The sequence below is a fragment of the Lacerta agilis genome, chromosome 14 (genome assembly GCF_009819535.1).
Source record: "Lacerta agilis isolate rLacAgi1 chromosome 14, rLacAgi1.pri, whole genome shotgun sequence".
NCBI lineage: Eukaryota > Metazoa > Chordata > Lepidosauria > Squamata > Lacertidae > Lacerta > Lacerta agilis.
The window spans coordinates 16,806,434-16,827,437 of record NC_046325.1 but is presented as its reverse complement, the minus strand read 5'-3'; the positions used below and the strand labels follow the sequence as shown (position 1 = coordinate 16,827,437).

Below are 21,004 nucleotides of genomic sequence, written 5' to 3'. Positions count from 1 at the left end.
GATGCAACTCTTCCCGAGAGCAGGAGTTCTTTATACCTTTCTCTGAAAGTGCTTTTGAGATGAGGGCCTGTCTTACAAGCCCACCCAGGTCCTGGAATAGGCAGCTTCCCCCCCCCCCCCCCTGCTTCTGATGATACTTGACATCTTGAGAGCATCAGAATGAATTTGAAGGCTTTTGATGAAATGAAGAGATGGCTGGCCCCAGTATACCAGTTGGTTTATTCCACAAAGATAATGATAAACAGGCGCCCCCAGCAATATACTGTGCAGGCAGTCCTGCTTATGTACTGTACAAGGAATGTTAGGAAGGAAATGAGCCTCTCAGGTGCACAGCGAGTTCAACAGTCCCTGCGGTACTGGCAGCCCCTGCAGCTGAGCCCTGGCATCGCCTCTGCCCCTCATACTGGCACGCACTGCCCGGCGACTCAGCTCTTGCAAGGTGGGCACTTTGCAGCAGAGGGGATGGGTGAGGGCCAAAGGCACTGGGGGTTGCCCCTCCCTCTCCAGGTAGCAAGGCCCCCCTTCTACTGCTCCCAGGCACAGATAGTGCTCTACTAGCCGGACCACACAGTGGAAGGCCGGGGGGTGGCCAGCGCCTGGCAAGGCCTCCAGGTGGAAAGCTGAGCCCTGCTGCTGGATGCGCAGGTTGGTGATGCCCGTGTTGGTGCGGACACTCAGGGTGAAGAGGTGGTGGTGGTCGGAGGAATCTCGCACGAGGAAGACGCCGGGCGGCTGGGAGGTCAGAAGGCGCTTGGCTTCGGCCCCAGACAGGCTGCCCCAGTAGAACCCGCTGGCCTCGAGGCGTTCCAGGGCGCTTTCCACCCGCTCAAACTCCCCACAGAAACTCTTGAAGTGGTAGGAGGTTGTGGCCGCGCCCGTCATGGCCGCCGCAGCTGGTGCAGGTGCTGGCGGGCAGCACCAGCACAGGGGGACCATTGCGCCTCCAGTTGGCCGGGAGAGACGCTCAGTCAGTTACCGGAGAAGCATCTGAAAAGGAAGGCAGAGACAGTTCACGCGGCAGGAACCTGACGGCTTTCAAACTCCAGCTGAAAGGTGCAGGTCTCTCCGCTGGACTCAACATCTTCTTTGCTCGAGACAAAGCATAAAAGCAGAACCAAGAAACTTGGGAAATAGATCTATTTCAATATGCGCATAAATGGAGACACGCTAACTAAAAATGCTTCATATTATTCCTGTGCATTTGCTGTGAAAGATCTTGGATTGGCATGACTGAACAAAGCAGGTTTGGCAAAGTTTGTTTGAAAAGTAGCTTTAACATTTTATCTAAAGCAGAGCTTTTTTGGTTTGAGAGCCACATTCACCCTTGGCTAAAAACTTCCAGGTGTTGTCCATCAGTGGTGTGTGTGTGTGTCGCCACCTCACACACTTGCAGACACACAACTCCATGCAGACCAGCTGAGATGGGAGGTTGTGGCCACCAGATCAACCTGCCAACTGGGCAGGAGGTGGGTTGCAACCTAACCAGGGCACTGGGTCTCTGCCCACTCTAGTGCTGTACTTAATTTCTTTAATTTTATTTTTTGCCACTGTCATCAAAATTGGTAAGGCCTCGGGGGGTGGGGGGTGGGGGCAGGAAAAAAACACTCTTTGACTGACCAGATCAAACAATGGATGTTGTGTTGACATTCCAGTGCGCCAAGCTTGTCAGAGCACTTGGCTTCACAGCTTTCAACTTCTTGCAGGAAGCCTTAGCTATGTTGTCCAGTGTTTGCTGGGCTACGATTGAGCAAACTCAGCTCTTGCACAAACCTTTGCCGCTAGTAGCTATGGGAACCATCCATGAAAGTTATACCCAAAAGAACAAAGGCAAATTTGGGTGCCCAGATATCAAAGCAGGGAGGACATATTAGGATGCTAAGTGATATCCAATTATTCATACAGGGAATACACCCACTGAAATCAATGACTTGTATCCAACTAAGTTCTACTCAGAGTACTGACTCAGAGGAGATATGATTGTTGTTGTTCAGTCGTGTCCGACTCTTCGTGACCCCATGAACCAGAGCACGCCAGACACCCCTATCCTCCACTGCCTCCCGCAGTTTGGCCAAACTCATGCTAGTCGCTTCGAGAACACTGTCCAACCAATGATATGATAATCATCTTCAATATCTAAAGGGCTGTTAACATGGAAGATGGAGCAAACTTGTTTTCTCCCACTCCAGAGAATAGGACTGGAACCAGTGGATTCAAGTGACAAGGAGATCCTGACTCTACAGGAAGAACTTTCTAACACTAAGCACTGTTCAACAGTGGAACAGACTCCCTTGTATTGGAAGGTGGCAGACTCTCCTTGAAGGTTTTTAAGTGGAGGCTGGGTGGGTGCTTTAGAGATTCCTGCATTGCAGCAGAGATGATCTTTGGGGTCCCTTCCAACTCTACAATTCCATCATTCTAAGAAGCAATGATATTTCCCCCACTGTATCATACTCCAGGGGATAGTATATCCAAAACAGGCTGCAGGGACGAAGTGTTGAGAAGATGCTCTTGGAGGAACCTCTTATCTGCAGTGTAAAGTGGTACTCTCCCTTCCACTGCCTCACCCCTTTCCCACCTTCTGCCGACACATCTCCAAAGCTTTTCCTGTTACTAAACTGGACAGAAGCATAGAAGACTGTTTGATCTCGCAGCAGATCTGGTTGTGCGATTACCTGGAACTAATGGCTGTAGCTCAAACATAGCGGTGGATGAGCTGTGTTGCTCTCCTTGGGTGCCAAGCTGAAGAAGGGCTGTGTGTGTGTGTTGTTGTCCGGCTAAGTTCAGAGTTTGTTGACTGTTCTGTCTACACTGCTGGGGCAAAATCATTGACAGGTAGTTCTGGGCTCTTTTCATGAGCATTTCTGGGAATGCCTGGGAGCAACAAGGGCATGTTATACCGTCGGGTTTTGCAACCTTGCACAAGCTACATAACTTGGCAACCCTACAAAACCAGCCACGGAGGGGAGTGCTGCAGGCGTCCCTCACCCCAGGGTGCTATTTATCCTAGGACCAGGCCTGCTTAAATGTATTCAGACCTGGAAGAGTTGGCTTCAAATCCCTCTACTGACACCACATCTACACCATACATTTAAAGCACATTTACAGCACTTCAACAGATGGCTTTCCCCAAAGTCCCCAGGATTCTTTGGGGGAAAGGCAGGTACATTAAATGTGCTAAACATTTAATGATATGGATATGACTGGTCATAAAACGATTTTGTACGAGGCACCTATGGTAGTCAAAACAGCATACTGGTCCTTGATGGATGGAAACCTCTCTCCTTCCTCTGGAATGCAACACCCACCAGAGTTTGGGGTGGAGATAGGGAGCCATACAAGGAATCTCATCAGAGAGCTGGCCGTGAAGTCTTGGGGTGGGCTGTAGCGGTTCAACTAGTACCACCTTGAGAGTCTACTACCCAAAATAGCATTTGCGGGGCCTGATAAATATAAGCCTGTTTGCACCCAAAATGTTGTTGTCTTCTTATAAATGAACCTCTGCTGTAAAGCCTTTGTAACTGATACTTTCATTAAAAGGAAACACACCCTGCAACTTCTTACTTCCTGGGAAAGCGGAAGCAAAGACCTTTTTTGTCACTTTGGAAAGGAATCACTGTTGTGTTCATTGCACATTCTCAAATAATTTGAACTGTCCAGCTGCCTAGGACTTCCCATAGATTGGCAAACTGCACACATTAAGAACCCAAAAGTTGTTACCCATCTCAGAACAATATACACCAGTCTTCCTAAAGCTGGTGCCCTCTAGGTCTGAACCTCTTGGTAGTCTCCTATAATAAGGACTCAAATACTACTCAAGCGTGGCTTAGACCAGGGTTGCCATATTTTTTGTTCTCCTCTGGTAGGCATCATATGGCTTTGCCAGCAATTCAACAAGTGATGCTTTTCCTTGAGAGAGCTGTAGTGATAGGGAAACTTCACCCAATGCATATCTGCTTGCGAGCATAAAAAGCAACAAGTTCTGAACCCCAGTTTTAGAGCTAATATAAGGCTCCGCCTGGTAAAGTCTCCTCAGGACTGTACCACTGGAAGCTGAAGGCTGCACATTCGACAAGTTTCCCCACACCAAAACATCCCTGCATACAGAAATCAAGAATCATTCCCACAACATACTAGCTTCCATGGGCAGAGTGCAAGAGAAAACACTCGCATCGTTCAATTCTTCCTGTTTCGATACTGAAGTGGTAAAACCCCCCAAACACATCAGGCTGCAGTGACCATCCTGCTGCTGACACCATCTTGCAAGATCTTCTCATCCCACTGTAGCTGCTTCCCGAGACCCTTTGAAAAAGTTAGGGGGAGGAGACTAACTAGGATGGGTGTGGTTAGGCGAAGAGACTCCGACAGTGGAAGAATGGCAGATGAAGCTAATGGACTTTATGGAGCTCGCCGAACTGACCGCGAGAATCCGAGACCAGAGGGAGGAGAAGGTGTCGCAGGAGTGGAAGAAATTTAAGGATTACTTAGTCAAATGTGTAAAATTGAATATTTGAGCAGAATTAGCTAACAGAATCGGCTTTAGCTTGTTTATGTTAGATAGAATAGTGTAGAAGAAGTTTAGATGTGAATGTTATAAATGTTTAAGAGTATCTAAAGATATTGAGTTTAAGTGAGAATCTATATTTGTTTAATTAATTTAAAGTTTATTGAGAGATAAGGTAAAGATTTATGGAAAAAGATACAAAGCTACCCAAATTATATATTAGTCTTGAATGCAGTGGGGGGAACGGGGGAAGTCTTAATGTATGTAAAGAAGATAGAATAAAGAAGATGAATAGGTGTATGTTTAGGTATGTATTTGTGTTTTTTCTTATGTATATTGTTATTGTCATTGTTATAGTTGTTGTTTATTGTTTATTGTCTATCATGTATTTTTGTATTTTTCTTTTGTTTATATATGGAAAATAATAAAATCTTTATATATAAAAAAAGGATGGGTGTGGTTAACTTGCTTTTTTGTGGGTGGGGGGGAAGCTATGCTATGCCATTGTTTACAAAAAACCTCTGCCAGAAAAGTGCTTTTGGAAGCATTCATTCCCACAGCAGAATCGACGTGGCGAATGCTACTCCAGAAATATTAAAAACAATATATGGGATTTCTTCTTATTTTTTAAAGGAGGCATCTGTGAATAATACTGAGAGGGAGGGTGGGGATTTATATGCCATTAGAGCACAGTTCTGTTGTTCAGATACATGGGCTTGGATGTGGCAGCAGGATTCTAGTACAGTACCCTGTTGCCCAATCTCTCCTGGGGGAATTTTTTTTAGTTGGGCAGTGCTTTCTGCACCTATCATACTTCAGGCAGAAATCACACACCCCCACCCCCCCACCGCCAAGCATCCTGTACAGGCTGGCAGGGTTGTGATGAGCTTCTGATGCAGAAATAAAACCTCCACACCCACACGCAAATGTTGGGAATTTGGTAATTCCCAAACTGTAGAGTTGATACAGGTGGGCCCATGAGAGATGGGGGGGGGGAGGGTTTCCAAACCTTTTTCCAATGCCCCCTAGTGTTTGAAGGCAGGTAATGAATTCAAGGGAAATTGAATGCATGCTCTTGAAGGAGCTCTAGGTTACTGGGATGATTTGGGTGAGAAATCTGTGGGTGGTTTTTTGTTTTTGTTTTTTAAAGGGGGAAGGCTGTCAGCTTAGTGGTTGGAGCATCTGCAGAAAGTCTCAAGATTCAATCCCTTGGCATCTCTACCTATGTTCCCATCTCTCCATATACATTAGCACAAGCAAATGTTATGCTAATGTTTGCCTTTGTGTGTCCAGGCCTTGAAACTGTTAAGTTACCCATCAATGTCCCTGCCAACTTGGGTGCCACAAGCAAACAGTGGCTGCCATGGGGCAAGTCTTTGTGCCAGAGGTCCGGCTGTCTCTCTCAGCAGCAGGAACAGGGGGTGAAAGGCTTGCCACATTCTGAAGAAAGGGAAGCAAAACACATGACCGCCTAAAGTGGGGCAGGCTGCGAGCCCATTAGTGTCCGGAGTCTAAAATTACCTAAGCGCAACACTATGAAGAAACTGCAAGCCTGCCATTAGGGAACTGGGGAAGGGGACAATGGCTCAGTGGGTGGAGCACAAGCTTTGGATGCAGATGGTCACAGGGTCAATTCCTGGACCCCCACTTAAAATCATCCGGTAGCAGGTGATGGGAAAGGCAGTAGATAGATCTACATTCTAGATGGATCAGCAGCCTGGCCAGGCATAGGTCAGATTCCGATATTATTTTTTTCCCATAAAAAAAGAAAGTAAATGATTGACTGTTTGTGTGAGCCTGAAGTACCCATCCACAATAAGGCTGCCTCTCTGAGCGAGTCGCTGCTCTAGCTTTCCAGTCTTTGCTGGAGGAGAGAAATCCTGCTTGGATCAGCTGTGCTAGCAGCTTCTAGTCATACAAGAGCTGCTGTCAAATGTCAGATGGATGTTGCCTATCATATCTCTGTGTGAGTCGGTGCTCTGGGTTTTCCTTCTGCCTTAGGTGCAGTTGGACAATTCACTCCCAAGGGGGGCGGGGGGGGGAAGCTGCAGAATGGTCCCCTCGAGGAGGTTACCTGTTGAATCTCTGCATGGGTTTAAATAGAGTCCTTGATGGTTAACCATAAACAAGAGGCACATATGTCCAGTCTATGAACATTCATGGCACCAGTGATCATCTAAGGAAGTTTTACTCCAAGTCCCACACACCTTTTCCTCTATACTTAAGGAAGAGTCTCCTCAACAGTGGCATCACAATGGCAGAACACCCTGCCAAGCTGGCCACACCTCATTGCCTTTCTTTCTCTTCCTCTCTCTCTCTTGTTAGCAAAACTTTTTTGCAGTCGTTTTGGACTTGAAGGCTTTAGAAAAGGGGATCACATTTAAAACGGAAGGCTTAAGCATGGGCATAAGTTTTCCACTTAAATAAACAGGACTTAAATATGCACATCTTGGGTTGGACTGTAGGAACATAGAGTAAAAAAGCCTTAAACACAGTCAGACAATTAGTCCGTCTAGTTCAGTATTAGCACCATTAGCAGTGGTTTTCCAGGGTTTCAGACACGGAACATGCCCTGAAACAGGGAACCTTTTGCAGTGCAAAGTAGATTCTCTTCCTCTGAGTTGCAGCCTTTACCCCAAAAGGCCCCTCCTTTTCTTGCTGCTCTTAATTACATGTTATTGTCTCCTTCATTTTTAAAGCAGCAACAATGCCTTCAGTATGGTTTATGGAAAGGCAATCAATACCTATTTTGATGCTGGTGATAACAAATAATGATGATGTTGATAGAATTCCACAAAATAGTAAAGAAACACTCTTCATCTTTACAAGGGGAATATGTGGAAATAAACTGGGGCTTCCAAGCAAGGTTTTGCTACGGTTCGAAAACCAACTCCTAAATAAATTTTCTATTGGGTTAGCTGAATTTAAAAATCCTGCTGATTTTCCACTTGCCTCCCAATACTCCCAGTTGTGCAATCCCACTGGGTTTTTTTTAAAGGCGTGTGTGGTGGAAATGGAAAAGTCCTGAATGTAGCAAGTTGGCTGTTCATATTGTTTTGTTTTAATTACAACAGCCACACAGATAGAACATTAATATCCTCCAGAAGTCAGCTCTCAAAAGCAAAATGTTAAATGTTTTCGAAGTTTGCATTTTCTTTGAGGTTTTTTTGTCATAGATTTCCAATTTGTACAGATTCTAGTCTTTGTTCACCCCTCCCCAAACCAACCTAAGCCACCGTGCTGCTTGCCTATAATCTGGATTCCCCTTATTTCCCTAAATAATTAATAATCGTCATAATAATTAATCCTTTACGACGAGGATACAGAATTAAACTTGGAGAAAGTTATTTCTCCTAAGCTGACTAGCACCCGACATGAAAACCACAACAACAGTGCAAGAGCCCAAGTTACCCAGGCACTGACTGCTCCTCGCTTCCAGCCCTGGGCGGGCTGGTCCTGTCGTCGTCGTCTTCTTCTCCCCACCTTTGCAATCTCAGCCCTGTTCCCCACTTCTGGCATCAACAATATAAAACAGGGAGTGGGGTGGGGGTTACTATTGCTCTCGCCGTCGTCGTCGTCGTTATTTAAAACTCACTTACCTTTGGCGGCATGAAAGCAGAGAGGTGCCTGTGTGTTTCTCTCTCCAAGAGTGGAAGAAAAGAGAGGCAGGGATGAAACGGGTGCGGGGGGGGGGTGATATCAAAATTTAAAAATGCTCTCCCCTTCGCGGGATCCTCTGCCGAAACCGAGCCCAGTCCGATCGCCTGCCTTTGCCATACTTGCAACGCCGGCGAGGGGGGCGGGTTGTGGTCGGGAGAGGGAAGCGGTGCGCCGATCAGAGTCTGCAAACGCCCCGCGCGCCTGGGGCGCACCGGATGGGAGGCTTGTTCCCAGGCTGGGCCAATTAATCTCTCTCTCCCCTCCACATCCCCCTCCCCCGCACACACACACCGGATACCTCCCGGATTAGGACTACTCAAGAGGAGTCGAAAGTGGTGGAAGTTGCTCGGGGCGGAGGGGGAGGAGGAGGGGGGAGGAGTGTGCGCGCAGAAAGGCCGGCCGATCCGTTTCCTCTCGCCAAGAATCGCAGCGTCTTTCTGGTTTCCTGGAAGTGCGTGTGAATGTGCGCGCGCGTTTCTGAAGCGCTTTTCCCGTTAGCGGAGTAAAGCGGGGCTGGTCGGCGGGGGGAGGAGGAGGGGGAAGAAGAGAGCGAGAGCCGGTGAACTCGCATCTCATGTCAGCGTGTGGCTGCTGCTGGCTGCATCGTGCTGGGAGCTGGAGGGGACGGAGTAGGGCGGGAAAGCGAGCGAGAGCTACAAGAATAATATTTGAGCTGCTCCGGTTCCAAGAGGAGCTTGTATATTTCACGGGGAAACTGACACGCTGGGGGAAAGAGAGGCTTGGATTCCTGGTGCCTGTGTGTGGCTGGGGTGGAGTGTGGCAAGAGTATTTATTTTTATGAATGGTCAGAACTTTCATTGGCCGCCGGAGGTGGCTGGCAGGCTCCTGATTGGCAGGAAGTGGCTGTGTAAACCCCGGTAGGCTCCCTCCCCCTCCTGCTTTTTTTCTTCTGGGTGATTCCTGGAAGTGTGGAGGGGACTGTTGGTAAGGAGGAGGGGAAAGCGAGCTGGTCCCCGCCTATCCCTGCAGCAGAAGAGGGAAGAGAGGTTGGGTAAGGTGATCCAGGGCTTGCAGGGAGATCCCGAGGGCCGAAAAGCAAAAAAAACAACAGCCACGCGAGACCCGTTTAACCCCCTCGCGGCCGGGCGTCCCAAGAGACGAAGCGGGAAAACCTTCTCCCCAGGGGTCCGTGGCGGCTCCCACTCCAGCCGCCCGCCCGCCCGCCGCCTTCACTTTGCGCATGAGGTTACCCTCTGCACATGGGCAGCTTGTACTGACGTGCGCGCACCGAGGGAGCAGGAGTTTTGTGCGTGCGCACCTATTAGGCGGTGTAGGTAGAGCGTCTTGTGTGCGCGGAACGTGGAGAGGAACATCCAATGAGAGCTGGTGTAGCGCAGCGGCTAAGCGACGGGACCGCGGGCCACAAAGTACCCGGTTCGAATCTCCGCTCTGCCGTGAGCTAACCGCTAGGCGGTCTTACCCAGGCACTGACTTCCACCCGCCCCCATCGCTCCCTGTAAAATAGAGGCCGAGGCTGTGAACTCAGAAAGGAGAGATGTTAATAATACAGTACTGACTTAGCTAACAGAGTTAAAGCGGTTAGAACTGCTTGACGCACGGATAAACGCTCTGAACAGAAGTTGGAAGTGCTATAGATAGTATTTTACTGCTGAATATCAGCACTGGTATTGCTTTCTGAGTTCTTAGGCTGGTTGTCTCTTAAGTTTATTGCAGTTTTATAGGGATTTTTAATAAAGCATCTCATAAATATAACAACTAATACAAATGTGTTGTTATTGCTACTTACTACTACTACTAAGGGGAGCTGCTGGTGCTGTGGTCTAAACCACTGAGCCACTTGGGCTTGCTGATCGGAAGGTCAGCGGTTCGAATCCGCTCCATGGGGTGAGCTCCTGTTGCTCCGTCCCAGCTCCTGCCAACCTAGCAGTTTGAAAGCATGCCAGTGCAAGTAGATAAATAGGTACCACTGGCGGGAAGGTAAACAGCGTTTCCATGAGCTCTGGCACTCGTCACGGTGTCCCGTTGCGCCAGAAGCAGTTTAGTCATGCTGGCCACATGACCCGGAAAGCTGTCTGTGGACAAATGCCAGCTCCCTTGGCCTGAAAGCGAGATGAGTGCTGCAACCCCATAATCGCCTTTGACTGGACTTAACCGTCCGGGGGTCCTTTACCTTTTACCTACTACTACTTTTACAGTGTGGTGTTGTGGGAAGAGTGTGGAATGAAGACCTGGGTTCATATTCCTCTTCAGCAGTGAAGCTGGAGATCAACATAAATGGTACTTTACAATGTGGTGGTTTGGTGTTTCGTTAAGACTGGGGAGTCCAGGGTACAATGATAGCTCGGCTGCAATGATAGCTAGCTAGGTAACATTAGGCCAGTTGCTGTCTCTCAGCCCAACCTACCTCATAGGGTTCGTATGAGGATAAATCTGCTGGCCCTCATTTGCCCCTAAAGCTCCATATACATTGCACATACATTTTTTGTTATAACCTACTGATACAGTCGTACCTTGGTTCTCGAACAGAATCCATTCTGAAAGTCTCTTCGACTTCTGAAAACGTTCGAAAACCAAAGCGGTGCTTCCGATTGGCTGCAGGAGCTTCCTGCACTCAATCAGAAGCCGCGGAAACCACGTCGGACGTTCGGCTTCCAAAGAACATTCACAAACTGAAACACTTACCTCCAGATTTGCGGCGTTCAGGAGCCAAAACATACCTGTAGCAAGGCGTTCGACAACCAAGGTACGGCTGTATTGTGTTCCTTTATCTGCCTAACATCTAGGCTGATGAAAGCGTTCGGGAAAATGCTCCAAAGCTTGCTCACTATGCTGCAACATTATGTTTGATCCTGTGGATTTTGGATATAGGGTTATAGTGCTGCAGGTCTTACACATATGGTGGTGGACTTGGGCCAGGGAGATACCTGGGTTGGAGTGAGCCTTGGTGATTATCCTTAGCTTAGTTGCTGGTTTTGAGCCTAACTTAGGAAGGGGCTGAAACTCAGTGGCTGAGCTCATGCATTCCATTGAGAAGGTCACAGGTTCAATCCCTGGCATCTCCAGGTACAGCTGAAAGAGACCTGTGTTCGAAACCTTGGACACACACTGCCAGCCCTACACTGCCAGCCAGTGTACTCTGGCTAGGTGGGTCAACTCTATATAAGGCAGCTTCTTCTGTTCTTCATAACTTACCTTGTAGGGCTGTTGTGATGTAGAAGCGACAGTCCCATGTATACCACCTTGATATGATACAAATGTGAAAAAGAAATCAATGCAATATATAGGTGGGGGGGGTCACTTGCTAGTTTCATTTAATATATTTCTATTGTACTGTGCCTCTCGATTTTACAGAACCTTTGTAACACCAGTACCAAGTATACACATTTTGGGCAGGTGCAGACATGCAGGTGTATACCTTCCCATATGTATAGGTGGATGCATGTGCAAAACTGGCATATGCATGGAGCTTGTGGATTTGCCCTAGAGTGTGTGCATATTGCTGTATTCCTATGCACATTTACTTGCTCCTGAGTAGACATGCATAAATCTGTGCTGTCTTGTATCATTTATTCGTGTGTGTCTCTTTGGGTGGATCATTCCTTAAGGGTAAATACTGCGAATGCATACCTATGGTTTGTCTGTGCATATTCTTGAAATGTAAGGTGTACATATGTGTGTGTGTGCCCCCTTGGTGTGTGCACATGCATTAAAATGCATTCATATATGATGCCCAATGTGGGTGTGTTTATTTCTATCCCTATATCTGACACACGAGGAGCATGCACACAAATATAATGATGTGCATCAGTAAAGTGTCTGCGTATATTTTTGGGGGGGAGTGTACACAGTTTGCACATGTGGTGTTATATGTACATATCCTGGTTTGAACTTATAGTGCGACGGCGTCCTGGTGAGTGCTTATGGAGCATGTGGGGTCTGTATGGGCAATGTTACCCATGCACAGATGTGTTTATATGATGTAGGTGTGCATGCAGTGCTGAATGAGTCTGCAAAAAGTGGCATGCTTGACGTACAATGATCATTTTTACATCCTTAGTCGTTAGCAAATCCCTCTTAATGGTAACAGCGACTGGCACTCTCCCTTCTTTTCACAGCAGCTCCCAGAAGTGTGAGCTTAATGAGTATACACATTGCGTCAGGGATGCAGAATAGGTGCTGCTGCTGGTTGCTGCTACAACATCTCTTGTCCATCCCCGATCAGTTGTGTGTGCGGTAGAAAACAATGGAGTCAGTACATCCAATATGAAGTCAATGGCTGGGGGCAGGGAAGAGTGCTGGTTTGGAGAGAGATGTATCTCTATTTTACAGCAATCCAGCACACACACACACACACACACACTCTTCTCAAGGCACCCGCCCCAATGGAGCCACGGAGCCAGCCGCGACTCGCCACTCCCCCTTGGTGAGAGAGCCTCGGCATCCTGACACAGCAGCGCTCTGGACCCCTCGCTCCCTGGCCAGAGAACCCAGGCGTCCTGGCCCTGCGCGCTCTCTCCCTCTCTCTCCCCTGCTCTTCCTGGCTTGGGTGGTGTTTATGAGCTAATCATGCGCAGTCAGGGCCGTTAGCTGTTCCTGGCAGGTCTGAAGTTGCCGGTAAAGGCACCGCTTTCCTAGCAGTGATTAGGGGGAAGCGAGTGCGTGATGGAATGCTAAACAGCAATAACCACACGCGGAGGCAGCGGCGGCAGGAGCAGCAACGCTCCCCGGGGCTTTGGGGAGAGGGGGGCAAAGGGAGGGTCGGGGCTGGGGAGGAACGCGAGGCAGAGGGTGGTCGGAGAGCTCGCATCCTTCCCCCCCCCCCACACCCCGTTTTAAGGCTGCATCGAGATGAGATTGAAGCCTTTGCCCCAGAACCAATTTTTTTTTTCCAATGCAAGGGCTCGTCTGTATAATATGTGAAGCCAAGAGGGTGCCTCTGAGCATGTGCAGAACGCTTTACTACTGATTCTTCGTGCATCTAAGAAGGGAACGACAGCTGGGGCGGTGGATGATATTTAACCCCGGACACATCTGATACTAGAACCTTGGGGTGAAGGGTGGAATGATGGTGGCGATGATGATGAACGCCTCATCTATCCAGCCAGCGCTTAATCTGAACAGGATCTTAGCCCTAGAAAATATTTGAAATCTTTCCCGACCCCACACCCGCTGCCAGTTTCCCATACCTTCATACCCTACGGATATTTGAAGAAGGAAGAATGCCGAGTGCTTCCCCTTTACCATAGGAGAGGAACCAGAATTTAAGCCCCTGCACTTTCCTTTCTATCCTTTTTTGAGAGTAGGGGCGGCATTCCGTTTTGATCCAATCCTTCCTTCAGGGAGCTCAGATGGAACACATAGAAACCACCAACCTCCATCCATTTAATCCTCGCAGCAACCCTGCGAGGTAGGTTAGGCTGAGGACACTGACTGTCCCAAAGTCACCGGGCATGCCATGAGCCAAAGGAGGGATGGGACCCGGGCCTCCCCAGCCCAGCGCCCAGGAATGATGCAGGCAATAATTGCCCGAAGTAACACGTTTGTCTGATGTGATGGAGTAACACTAACGCACACCCACCCCAGGATGCCGACTGTTGAGTAAAGCTGAGAAAGATCAATCCACCCACCTTGGGGGGCTTGTGATCAAGGAGACCCTACCACGTCCTTCCACAGCTGGCACACTATGATGATGATGGAGGAGAACACAAACACATTATTTTAAACTATTATTTCATCTAACTGTTGTTATTTTTCGGTCAACTCCGAAAGTATAATGTACCACAAGCTGAAGTGCTGCTTAAAATATTGGTAGAGTGTGTGTTGTTGTTGTTTTTGTTTCACACAAAGCATTGCTTGTTAAATAGTTAAGCTTTTTTTTTTTTTTTTTTTAAAGCAAGCAATCTCTGATCTTTCGTCTACTCGCGCATGGATGCGAGACATCCAGGCAGATAGACAATGCTGCCCCCAGCTGGAGCATACAGGAAGTGCAGATGAGATGAGAGCCGGAAGGCGGCGGTTTGGGGGGGGGGACACATCTCAAGAGTACGGCGGCTGTTGCTATGAGGATCCCAAGCCGTGACAAGTGCGAAACGTCATTTGCAAAAGGAGGTATCTTTCCTTGACCTAGTTTCTGTCGCAGGAAAAGTAAGGGTGTCTTCAAAGAAAGGAGGAGAGGCTGGGTGGCAGATGGCGAGGTTGCTGGGCTTGTAGGATGACTGAGGCATTTGAGCTTCTTGGCTGGAACATAGAATTATAGAATGAAGGGGACCACCAAGGGCCATCTAGTCCAACCCCCCTGCAATGCAGGAATCTCAACTAAGGCATCCATGACAGGTAGCCGTAGTGCCTGACAAAAGTCAGACTAGGGGTCCATTTAGCTCAGTACTGTCTGCACTGGCTGGCAGCATCTCTCCAGGGTTTCAGGAATGTTCTGTTCCCCCCCCCCTTCCCACCTCTGGTCCTGTAGGGAGATGCCAAAGAATTGAACACAGGAACTTTTGCATGCAAAGCAGGTGGTCAGCCGCTGGACTGCAGCTGCCCGCCCCTAAAAATCTAGGACCCCCACCCTTTATTTATAATAGGAATATAAAAAAGATGCTTTTCACTTGGTCAGAGCATTGGCCTATCTAGATTTCCCACTCCTACCTGGAGATACCAGAGATTGAACCTGGAAGCCTCTGCATACAAAGCAGATGCTCTGAACTACTTTCTTTTGTTTCCTAAGGCAAAGCCTGTTGGCATCTGTCTGTCTCGAGAGACAATGGAGTGTGCCTCCAGGGTGAAGCCAAACTTCTGTGTTAGCAGCACCAAAGTGACCTCTCTGGGGGTGCAAGCCTGGGCAGCGTGCAAGGAGTAAAAGCCTTCAGCACCCAGTAATCCCATGTGGGACACACTAGGAAGATCTCTAGTCCAAGCCCCACATAAATGAACTGGAAATGCAGGAGAAAAAAGCATAATTTTGCCAAGTTCTTGTGTATTTCTCATTCATTTCCCCGAAGTCTTGTACGGGTGATCTTCCTGGCAGATAGCGGCTCCTGGGTCAGATCCGGCCACGGTCCACTCCGCTCTCCTTAATGGTGCCTGAAACCCGACAGCCAGTCTGTATGTTTGAGTGCCACATGTCAATAAAAAGCCATTTCGCCTCCGTCAGGCTTCCCAGTACAAAACGCTGAGCTTGAATTGGCAATCTGGCAAGCGATGATTTGGCAGGCCTGGTGATCAGGCATAACACAAAGGCAGCCTGTGAAACCGGGTAAGTTTTGTTACTGTTGTTTAACTGGCTACTCAGCTCACCTTCTTTGAGAGCATCCATACAGCTGGTACTTAACAGGCACCAGATGTACCACCCCTACCCCCCCCAAAAAAAACATGTGTAGGAATGCAAAAATATTTGCCCCTTCCAGAAAAGTGAATAGGAAGATCTTAACAAAACAATACTACAAGCATGCTGCTGTTTCCATCTGTGGAGCGGTGGAAAGCAGTGGTGGCCCTTGGGCCAATTCCTAGAGTGGAGTAATAGCTCTGCGAGTGGAATGTGGGTGCCGGGGTGTCTCCTAACTTTTCTCAGTGTCCATAACAAACTACAGCTTCCAGGATTCTTTGAGGGAAGAATGATGGGTTAAAGTAAGTAAGTGAGTAAAGTTTATTACGGCCATTGGCCCATATCAAGAACAAATCAGACAAGCCAACGAAACATAGAATTTAAAACAACTCGACATAAGACAATTAAAAAAAAACACGAGGCAGCAGCTGCTGCAATTTAACAATATCAAATCTAAGCAACCCATCAAGAACAACATTTTACCTCAATTTAGTTAATACATATACAGCATAGGGATTCAGCTAAAACTTAATTTAAGAGTTGATTAATAACTTAATTTCCTCTTAATGATACTTGGTATTAGTTAAAGTATCGAAACTATGCAGTGACTCATTTCTCTTTTTCTGGGATAGGACATTTATCAAAAATCTAGCGACTGTAAGAGATCTACTCGGTTCCTCATCATTCAATAAATGGATTAATTTAGCCTCCTGGGTTCCGTCAGCCTGTCCTATCAGAAGCGGGGACAGAAATCTAGACCGGGCTGCCGAATAAGCTGGGCAGGAAAAAAGTATATGCTGTAATGTTTCTATGGAACCACTATTACAAATGGGTTAAAGTAATATCACGGTGCTTAAAACGTAGGGCATAAATGTGGCTTAAGGAGGATGCTGGCTGCCAGGGCCACCCTTTGGGCTGGTGGCAAGTAAGAAAATGGGCTGAGTGCACACTGAAGTTGGTGTGGCACCACTCCACTCACCCTAGTGGCTCAGCCTTAAATCTTGGAAAGGATGCTTGCAGCCTGGAGCTGACAGAGGCTCCCTTCTTCTCTTATCCCATCCAAGAAAAAAAAAAAAAACCCAAGAAGAGAGCATGGGGGGTCCTTGATGCTACCCATCAAAAGGGATCAGTCCCTGGTCCTGCTCAGGCAGGAGTACAGAAGGCCCAAGAGAGTCTGAAGAGGGAGCTGACAATGCTAGCAACTCACACTAACGGGGCCTTTTCAGCAGTAGCCCCCCCCCCCCCCGGTTGTGGAATGCCCTGTATTTATCATTGTTAAATAGCCAGAGGAATATAAAAACAAGCCTGTTTACCCAGGCATTTGGTGGTTCAAGAATATTGTTCCTGGCAACTCTTGTGAATGTTGGACGGAAGACTGTTGTTTACTGTCATTGCATTTAGAATGTTTTCAGCCGTAACTGCTTTTAGATGTTTTTAACTGCGGTTGTTTTTAGAATGCTTTAACTGTTTCAGAACCCCCCAGGCTATTGCTTAAGGTACAAAGGAATTTCATGATACATTGAACATTGGGGGAGGATAAAACAAAATTAAAAATTAAAAAAAAAATCCTACCAGTAGCACCTTAGCTTTTTAGCTCTGCTACAGTTCTCAATCCAAACACTGAGGTGTGCATTTTCTCAATCCTTGTAGGTCATCTTTCTTCTGGATCATTCTGTGGGCAGTCTCTCCTAGGCTGCCCACACACCATGCACTAAAAGGAAATTAAAGCATACACCCCACCTCCAAAGAATCCTGGGAGATGTAGTTTTTCTATCACAGAGATACAGTTCCAAATATTCTCTTTTTTTGGGGGGGATGCGTTTTTTATGGGGTATGTATGCAAGCCTAAAGTCACCAGTGAAGCTCTATGACATAACAGACGTCTGTCAAAGAGAGGCCCCCCAGAACTGCAAATGTGCTTTGAGCTCCGTATAGCAGCGTATGGAATGCTGGCATCTGCTACAGCCCCCTCTTCCTCCTCCTGGCCAGCTGCTCCACTGCCGCCACCTCCACTCCCCACCCGCACCCCATTCCTGTTGGGGGAACAAAGTGCCTTGCAAACAGCAGTGGTGGGAGGGAGGGGAGGCGGCGATCGCACCAGCTGCCATCATAGTTGTTGTGGTAGATTTCAGGAGCTCCCTGTAACAACCCTCTGCACTACACCCCCAGAGAGAATCCAGAAATGTGTGCTGATCCATTATGTTGTTGCTGGCACCCGTCTGTCTCAAGAGACAATGGAGCGCGCCTCCAGGGGTGAAGTCAAACTGCTATGTAAGCAGCACCAAAGTGACCAAAGTCTGGGCAGTGTGTATGGAGGCCCTGGGCTGCCCAGACAACAAGACCTCCCTCTCGGCCTCGCTGATGTGGTCCAAAGGAAAGCAGAGCAATATGTTTGGCAACAGCTTGGCTGCAGGAGTTGCTGGAAGGACCATCCAACCGTGTTTTAGGGAGTTCACTCCGGATTTGTGTAAGGCAGGTGTCAGCAACCTAAGGCCCATGGGCCACAAGCGACCCACAGGGATCGTTTAACCGGCCCACGAGCTGCCCCTGAACTGAGCCGTCCGCTTGGCAAGTCCCCATTAAACTACAGCACAGCGCAGGGACTTGCTTCCACGGCACCGGAAATCGTGTCAGCACAGACACAGACGCCGGAAATCGCGGGCACGCACACTGGAGTGAACCGGCCCAGGCGAGGTAAACCCCATCGACCCCTGGTGTAGGGTTTACCCTTTTGCCTTTTCTTCTCCTGAAGATGTCCCACAATGCAGTGGAGGTTTAGGACCAGAGTTTTCCTTCTCCTAGATGGGCTACTTTCCCAAATTGAGGATTCCCATCTGCTCCTCACTTCTGCATGTGCAGAAACTGCCTTCTTGACCACCGGACCCGCTATTGATCTCATCCGCTCAGTCCACTGGAGCCTGTATTCACACACAGAGGAAGTCCCTTACTCACCGAGGTTTGAGACACCTCGGCTCCCCTCACATGGCTTAGCCAGCCAGTGACACCCCCAGGAGTGGCCTGTGTCACATGCTGGCAGCTCCTAGGAGCCGCAGGTGAGAGCTCAGTGCAGGGTAGGGATGAAAGGACATGTCCCCCGCCAGAGGTACTACTCCCCTAACGCCTCATACACCCCTGATCCCTTATAGCTATGTGTATATAATACCCACTATTACTGGGGTCCCCAATATGGGCTCTGTGGCACCCTCAAGCGCCCCCTTGGGGCCTACCAAGATCCCCTACAGCTCCCAAATATATATTTTTTATCTTTTACTTTTAGAAATGTTTGAACTTTTTTCTCTTTGAGCTGGATTGCTTGTTTCTCGGGGTGGTGACTTTACTGTTTGCGTTTTATTATATATATATATATATATATATGGAGGGGTAGCTGTTTTCCTGTGTTGTTGTTGTTGTTGTTGTTGTTGTTGTTGTTGTTGTTGTTGTTGTTGTTGTTTTGAGGGGGAGGCACTAAGCCCCAGTGGTTTTTCTTGCATGGAATAAGCATTTTGCAGTGACCAATACATTTGCTTAGATTTCCAAGTGCAACCCTGGGGCCCTGTCTCCCTAGACGTCTGATGCAGAACCAACAGAAGTGCTTTGGCTTTGTGTTGCTTAAGCCAGATGCCTCTACCTATGCTCAACCTGTAAGCAAATGCAAATATTACAAAAAACGTCCGTAAGCCTCCGCTCACCTCCTACCAAAGAAAACTGAAATCTGCTGCACCCTGGAGCTTCTGGGATGGGCAGAGCATAGCAGTATGATTACTGAAAACCTCACTACCCTACAAATGTCATGTCTGCCTTCGTGCCCCTGAGCAGAGAAGTCTCAGCTGCACCCTGTAGTGCACAACTGGAAGTATTCCTGGGTATAGAAAGCATCAGCGATCTCTTCCCTGCTTGCCACTCCCTGCCCCCTGGATACCACAGCACCGACAATGGGAAACTGAGTGTGTATGCTGCCACCCACAAGGGCCTGTGTGGACAGCAGGGGCTCAAACCCTGGCTGGGGTTACGTAGCCTTACAGCGATTGCAAGGAGCGCTGGTCCTTGGAATGAGCCAAGTGTGCATAACAAATGATAGCAGATGCGTTCTTTCCAAGCGCAGTGAGGACACATGACCACCAGGTGGCGAAGAATGACTATTAGCAAGGCCTGGAATCCTAGAATCCTAGAATTGTAGAGTTGGAAAGGACCCCTGAGGGCCATCTAGCCCAACCCCCTCCACATGCAGACCCCCAGCCAACACAGAATACTTAACAGACTACTACACAAAAATACCATGCTGGTTGTAGTAGGACAACACTGGGCTAGATGGATCAACCGCCTGGCAGCTTTAAATGTTTTTTTTTTTCTTGTTCCCGTGGCTATGTGGTTTTCATAGAGAATGTCCTGGGTTCAACTCCCACCACACCCTGTTTTGTTTTGTTTTGTTTTGTTTTGTTTTGTTTTGTATAAAAAAGAAATGTCAAGGTAGCCAATATGGGGAAAGACCTTGGCTGGAGAAACACTGCCAGTCAGAGTAGACACTAATGCTGGGTTTAGATGAACCAAAGTGGTCTGGCATATCTTTCATTGTCATTAATGGGGATACAGTGGCACCTTCACTGACAAATTACTTGACATACAATTTTTTCGACTTACGAATGGACATCCGTTGGCGGTTTTAGATGGGGTTTATTCGACTTACGAATTTTAGATGTGGTTTACTCGACTTACGAATTTTTGTTGAATTTTTCGTTACCAATGCATTCCTATGGGAAAATCGCTTTTTTTGACTTACGAATTTTTTGACCTACGAATGTGCATTCAGAACGGATTAAATTCCTAAGTCGAGGTACCACTGTATTATTATTTTTTGCCCATAAAAACACATTAGAGTGGATAGGGAAAACACCATACTTTTTTAATTGCCCAGATTGCAAAGTCCTTGTGAAGATAGCTGGAGAGCATGAGAGAATAATTCAATCATCATTGAAAGTCCTCGACGCAGCACACTTAGGCCTCTTAGGTTAGTTACTTCTTCTTTTTCTCCAGCAGACCACTTGAAAATTGCAGAGAGTGTTGGTGGACCACTTAATGCTTTTTTTGGCCCAGAATGTGCTGTGGTAGATGCTCAATGATTTGTATCATCATCATCATCATCATTATTATTATTATTATTATTATTATTATTATTAATACACCACCCATCTGGCTGGGTTTCCCCACCCACTTTTAACACTTCTTTTATTTCTTCTATATTGTATTACATTTTAAATCATTATTTATTTACTTTATACCCTACCACCACACCACCCTTCCTCCCAAAGAAGCTCAGGCCAGCAAACCACAAGTGATCAAACAATTTAAAAAGTATTAAAAAACCATTCCAATACATAAGCAGATTTCCACTGGTGTTAAATTCCATAGACCTTTACCACACCTTTCAGTTTGCCTCCTCTCTCTTCCTGTCGCTCTGTCTTTTTGCGATGATAATCCTCTCCACTCCTTTCATGGAATCATAGAACTGTAAAAGTTGGAAGGGATCAGTGGGGGGGGGGTGT

General features: G+C 47.6%; 1 protein-coding gene across 1 annotated transcript; it reads right to left on the bottom strand.

Moving 5' to 3' along the window:
* Positions 1–199: 199 nt before the first annotated feature.
* On the bottom strand, positions 200–8,934 carry LOC117058877 (suppressor of cytokine signaling 3-like). Its single transcript, XM_033170290.1, has 2 exons — positions 8,101–8,934; positions 200–987 (listed from the first exon to the last, which is right to left on the bottom strand). The coding sequence occupies exon 2, from the start codon at positions 934–936 to the stop codon at positions 322–324; it is 615 nt and encodes a 204-aa protein (XP_033026181.1). The 5' UTR covers positions 937–987; positions 8,101–8,934; the 3' UTR covers positions 200–321.
* Between the last annotated feature and the right edge of the window lie 12,070 nt (positions 8,935–21,004).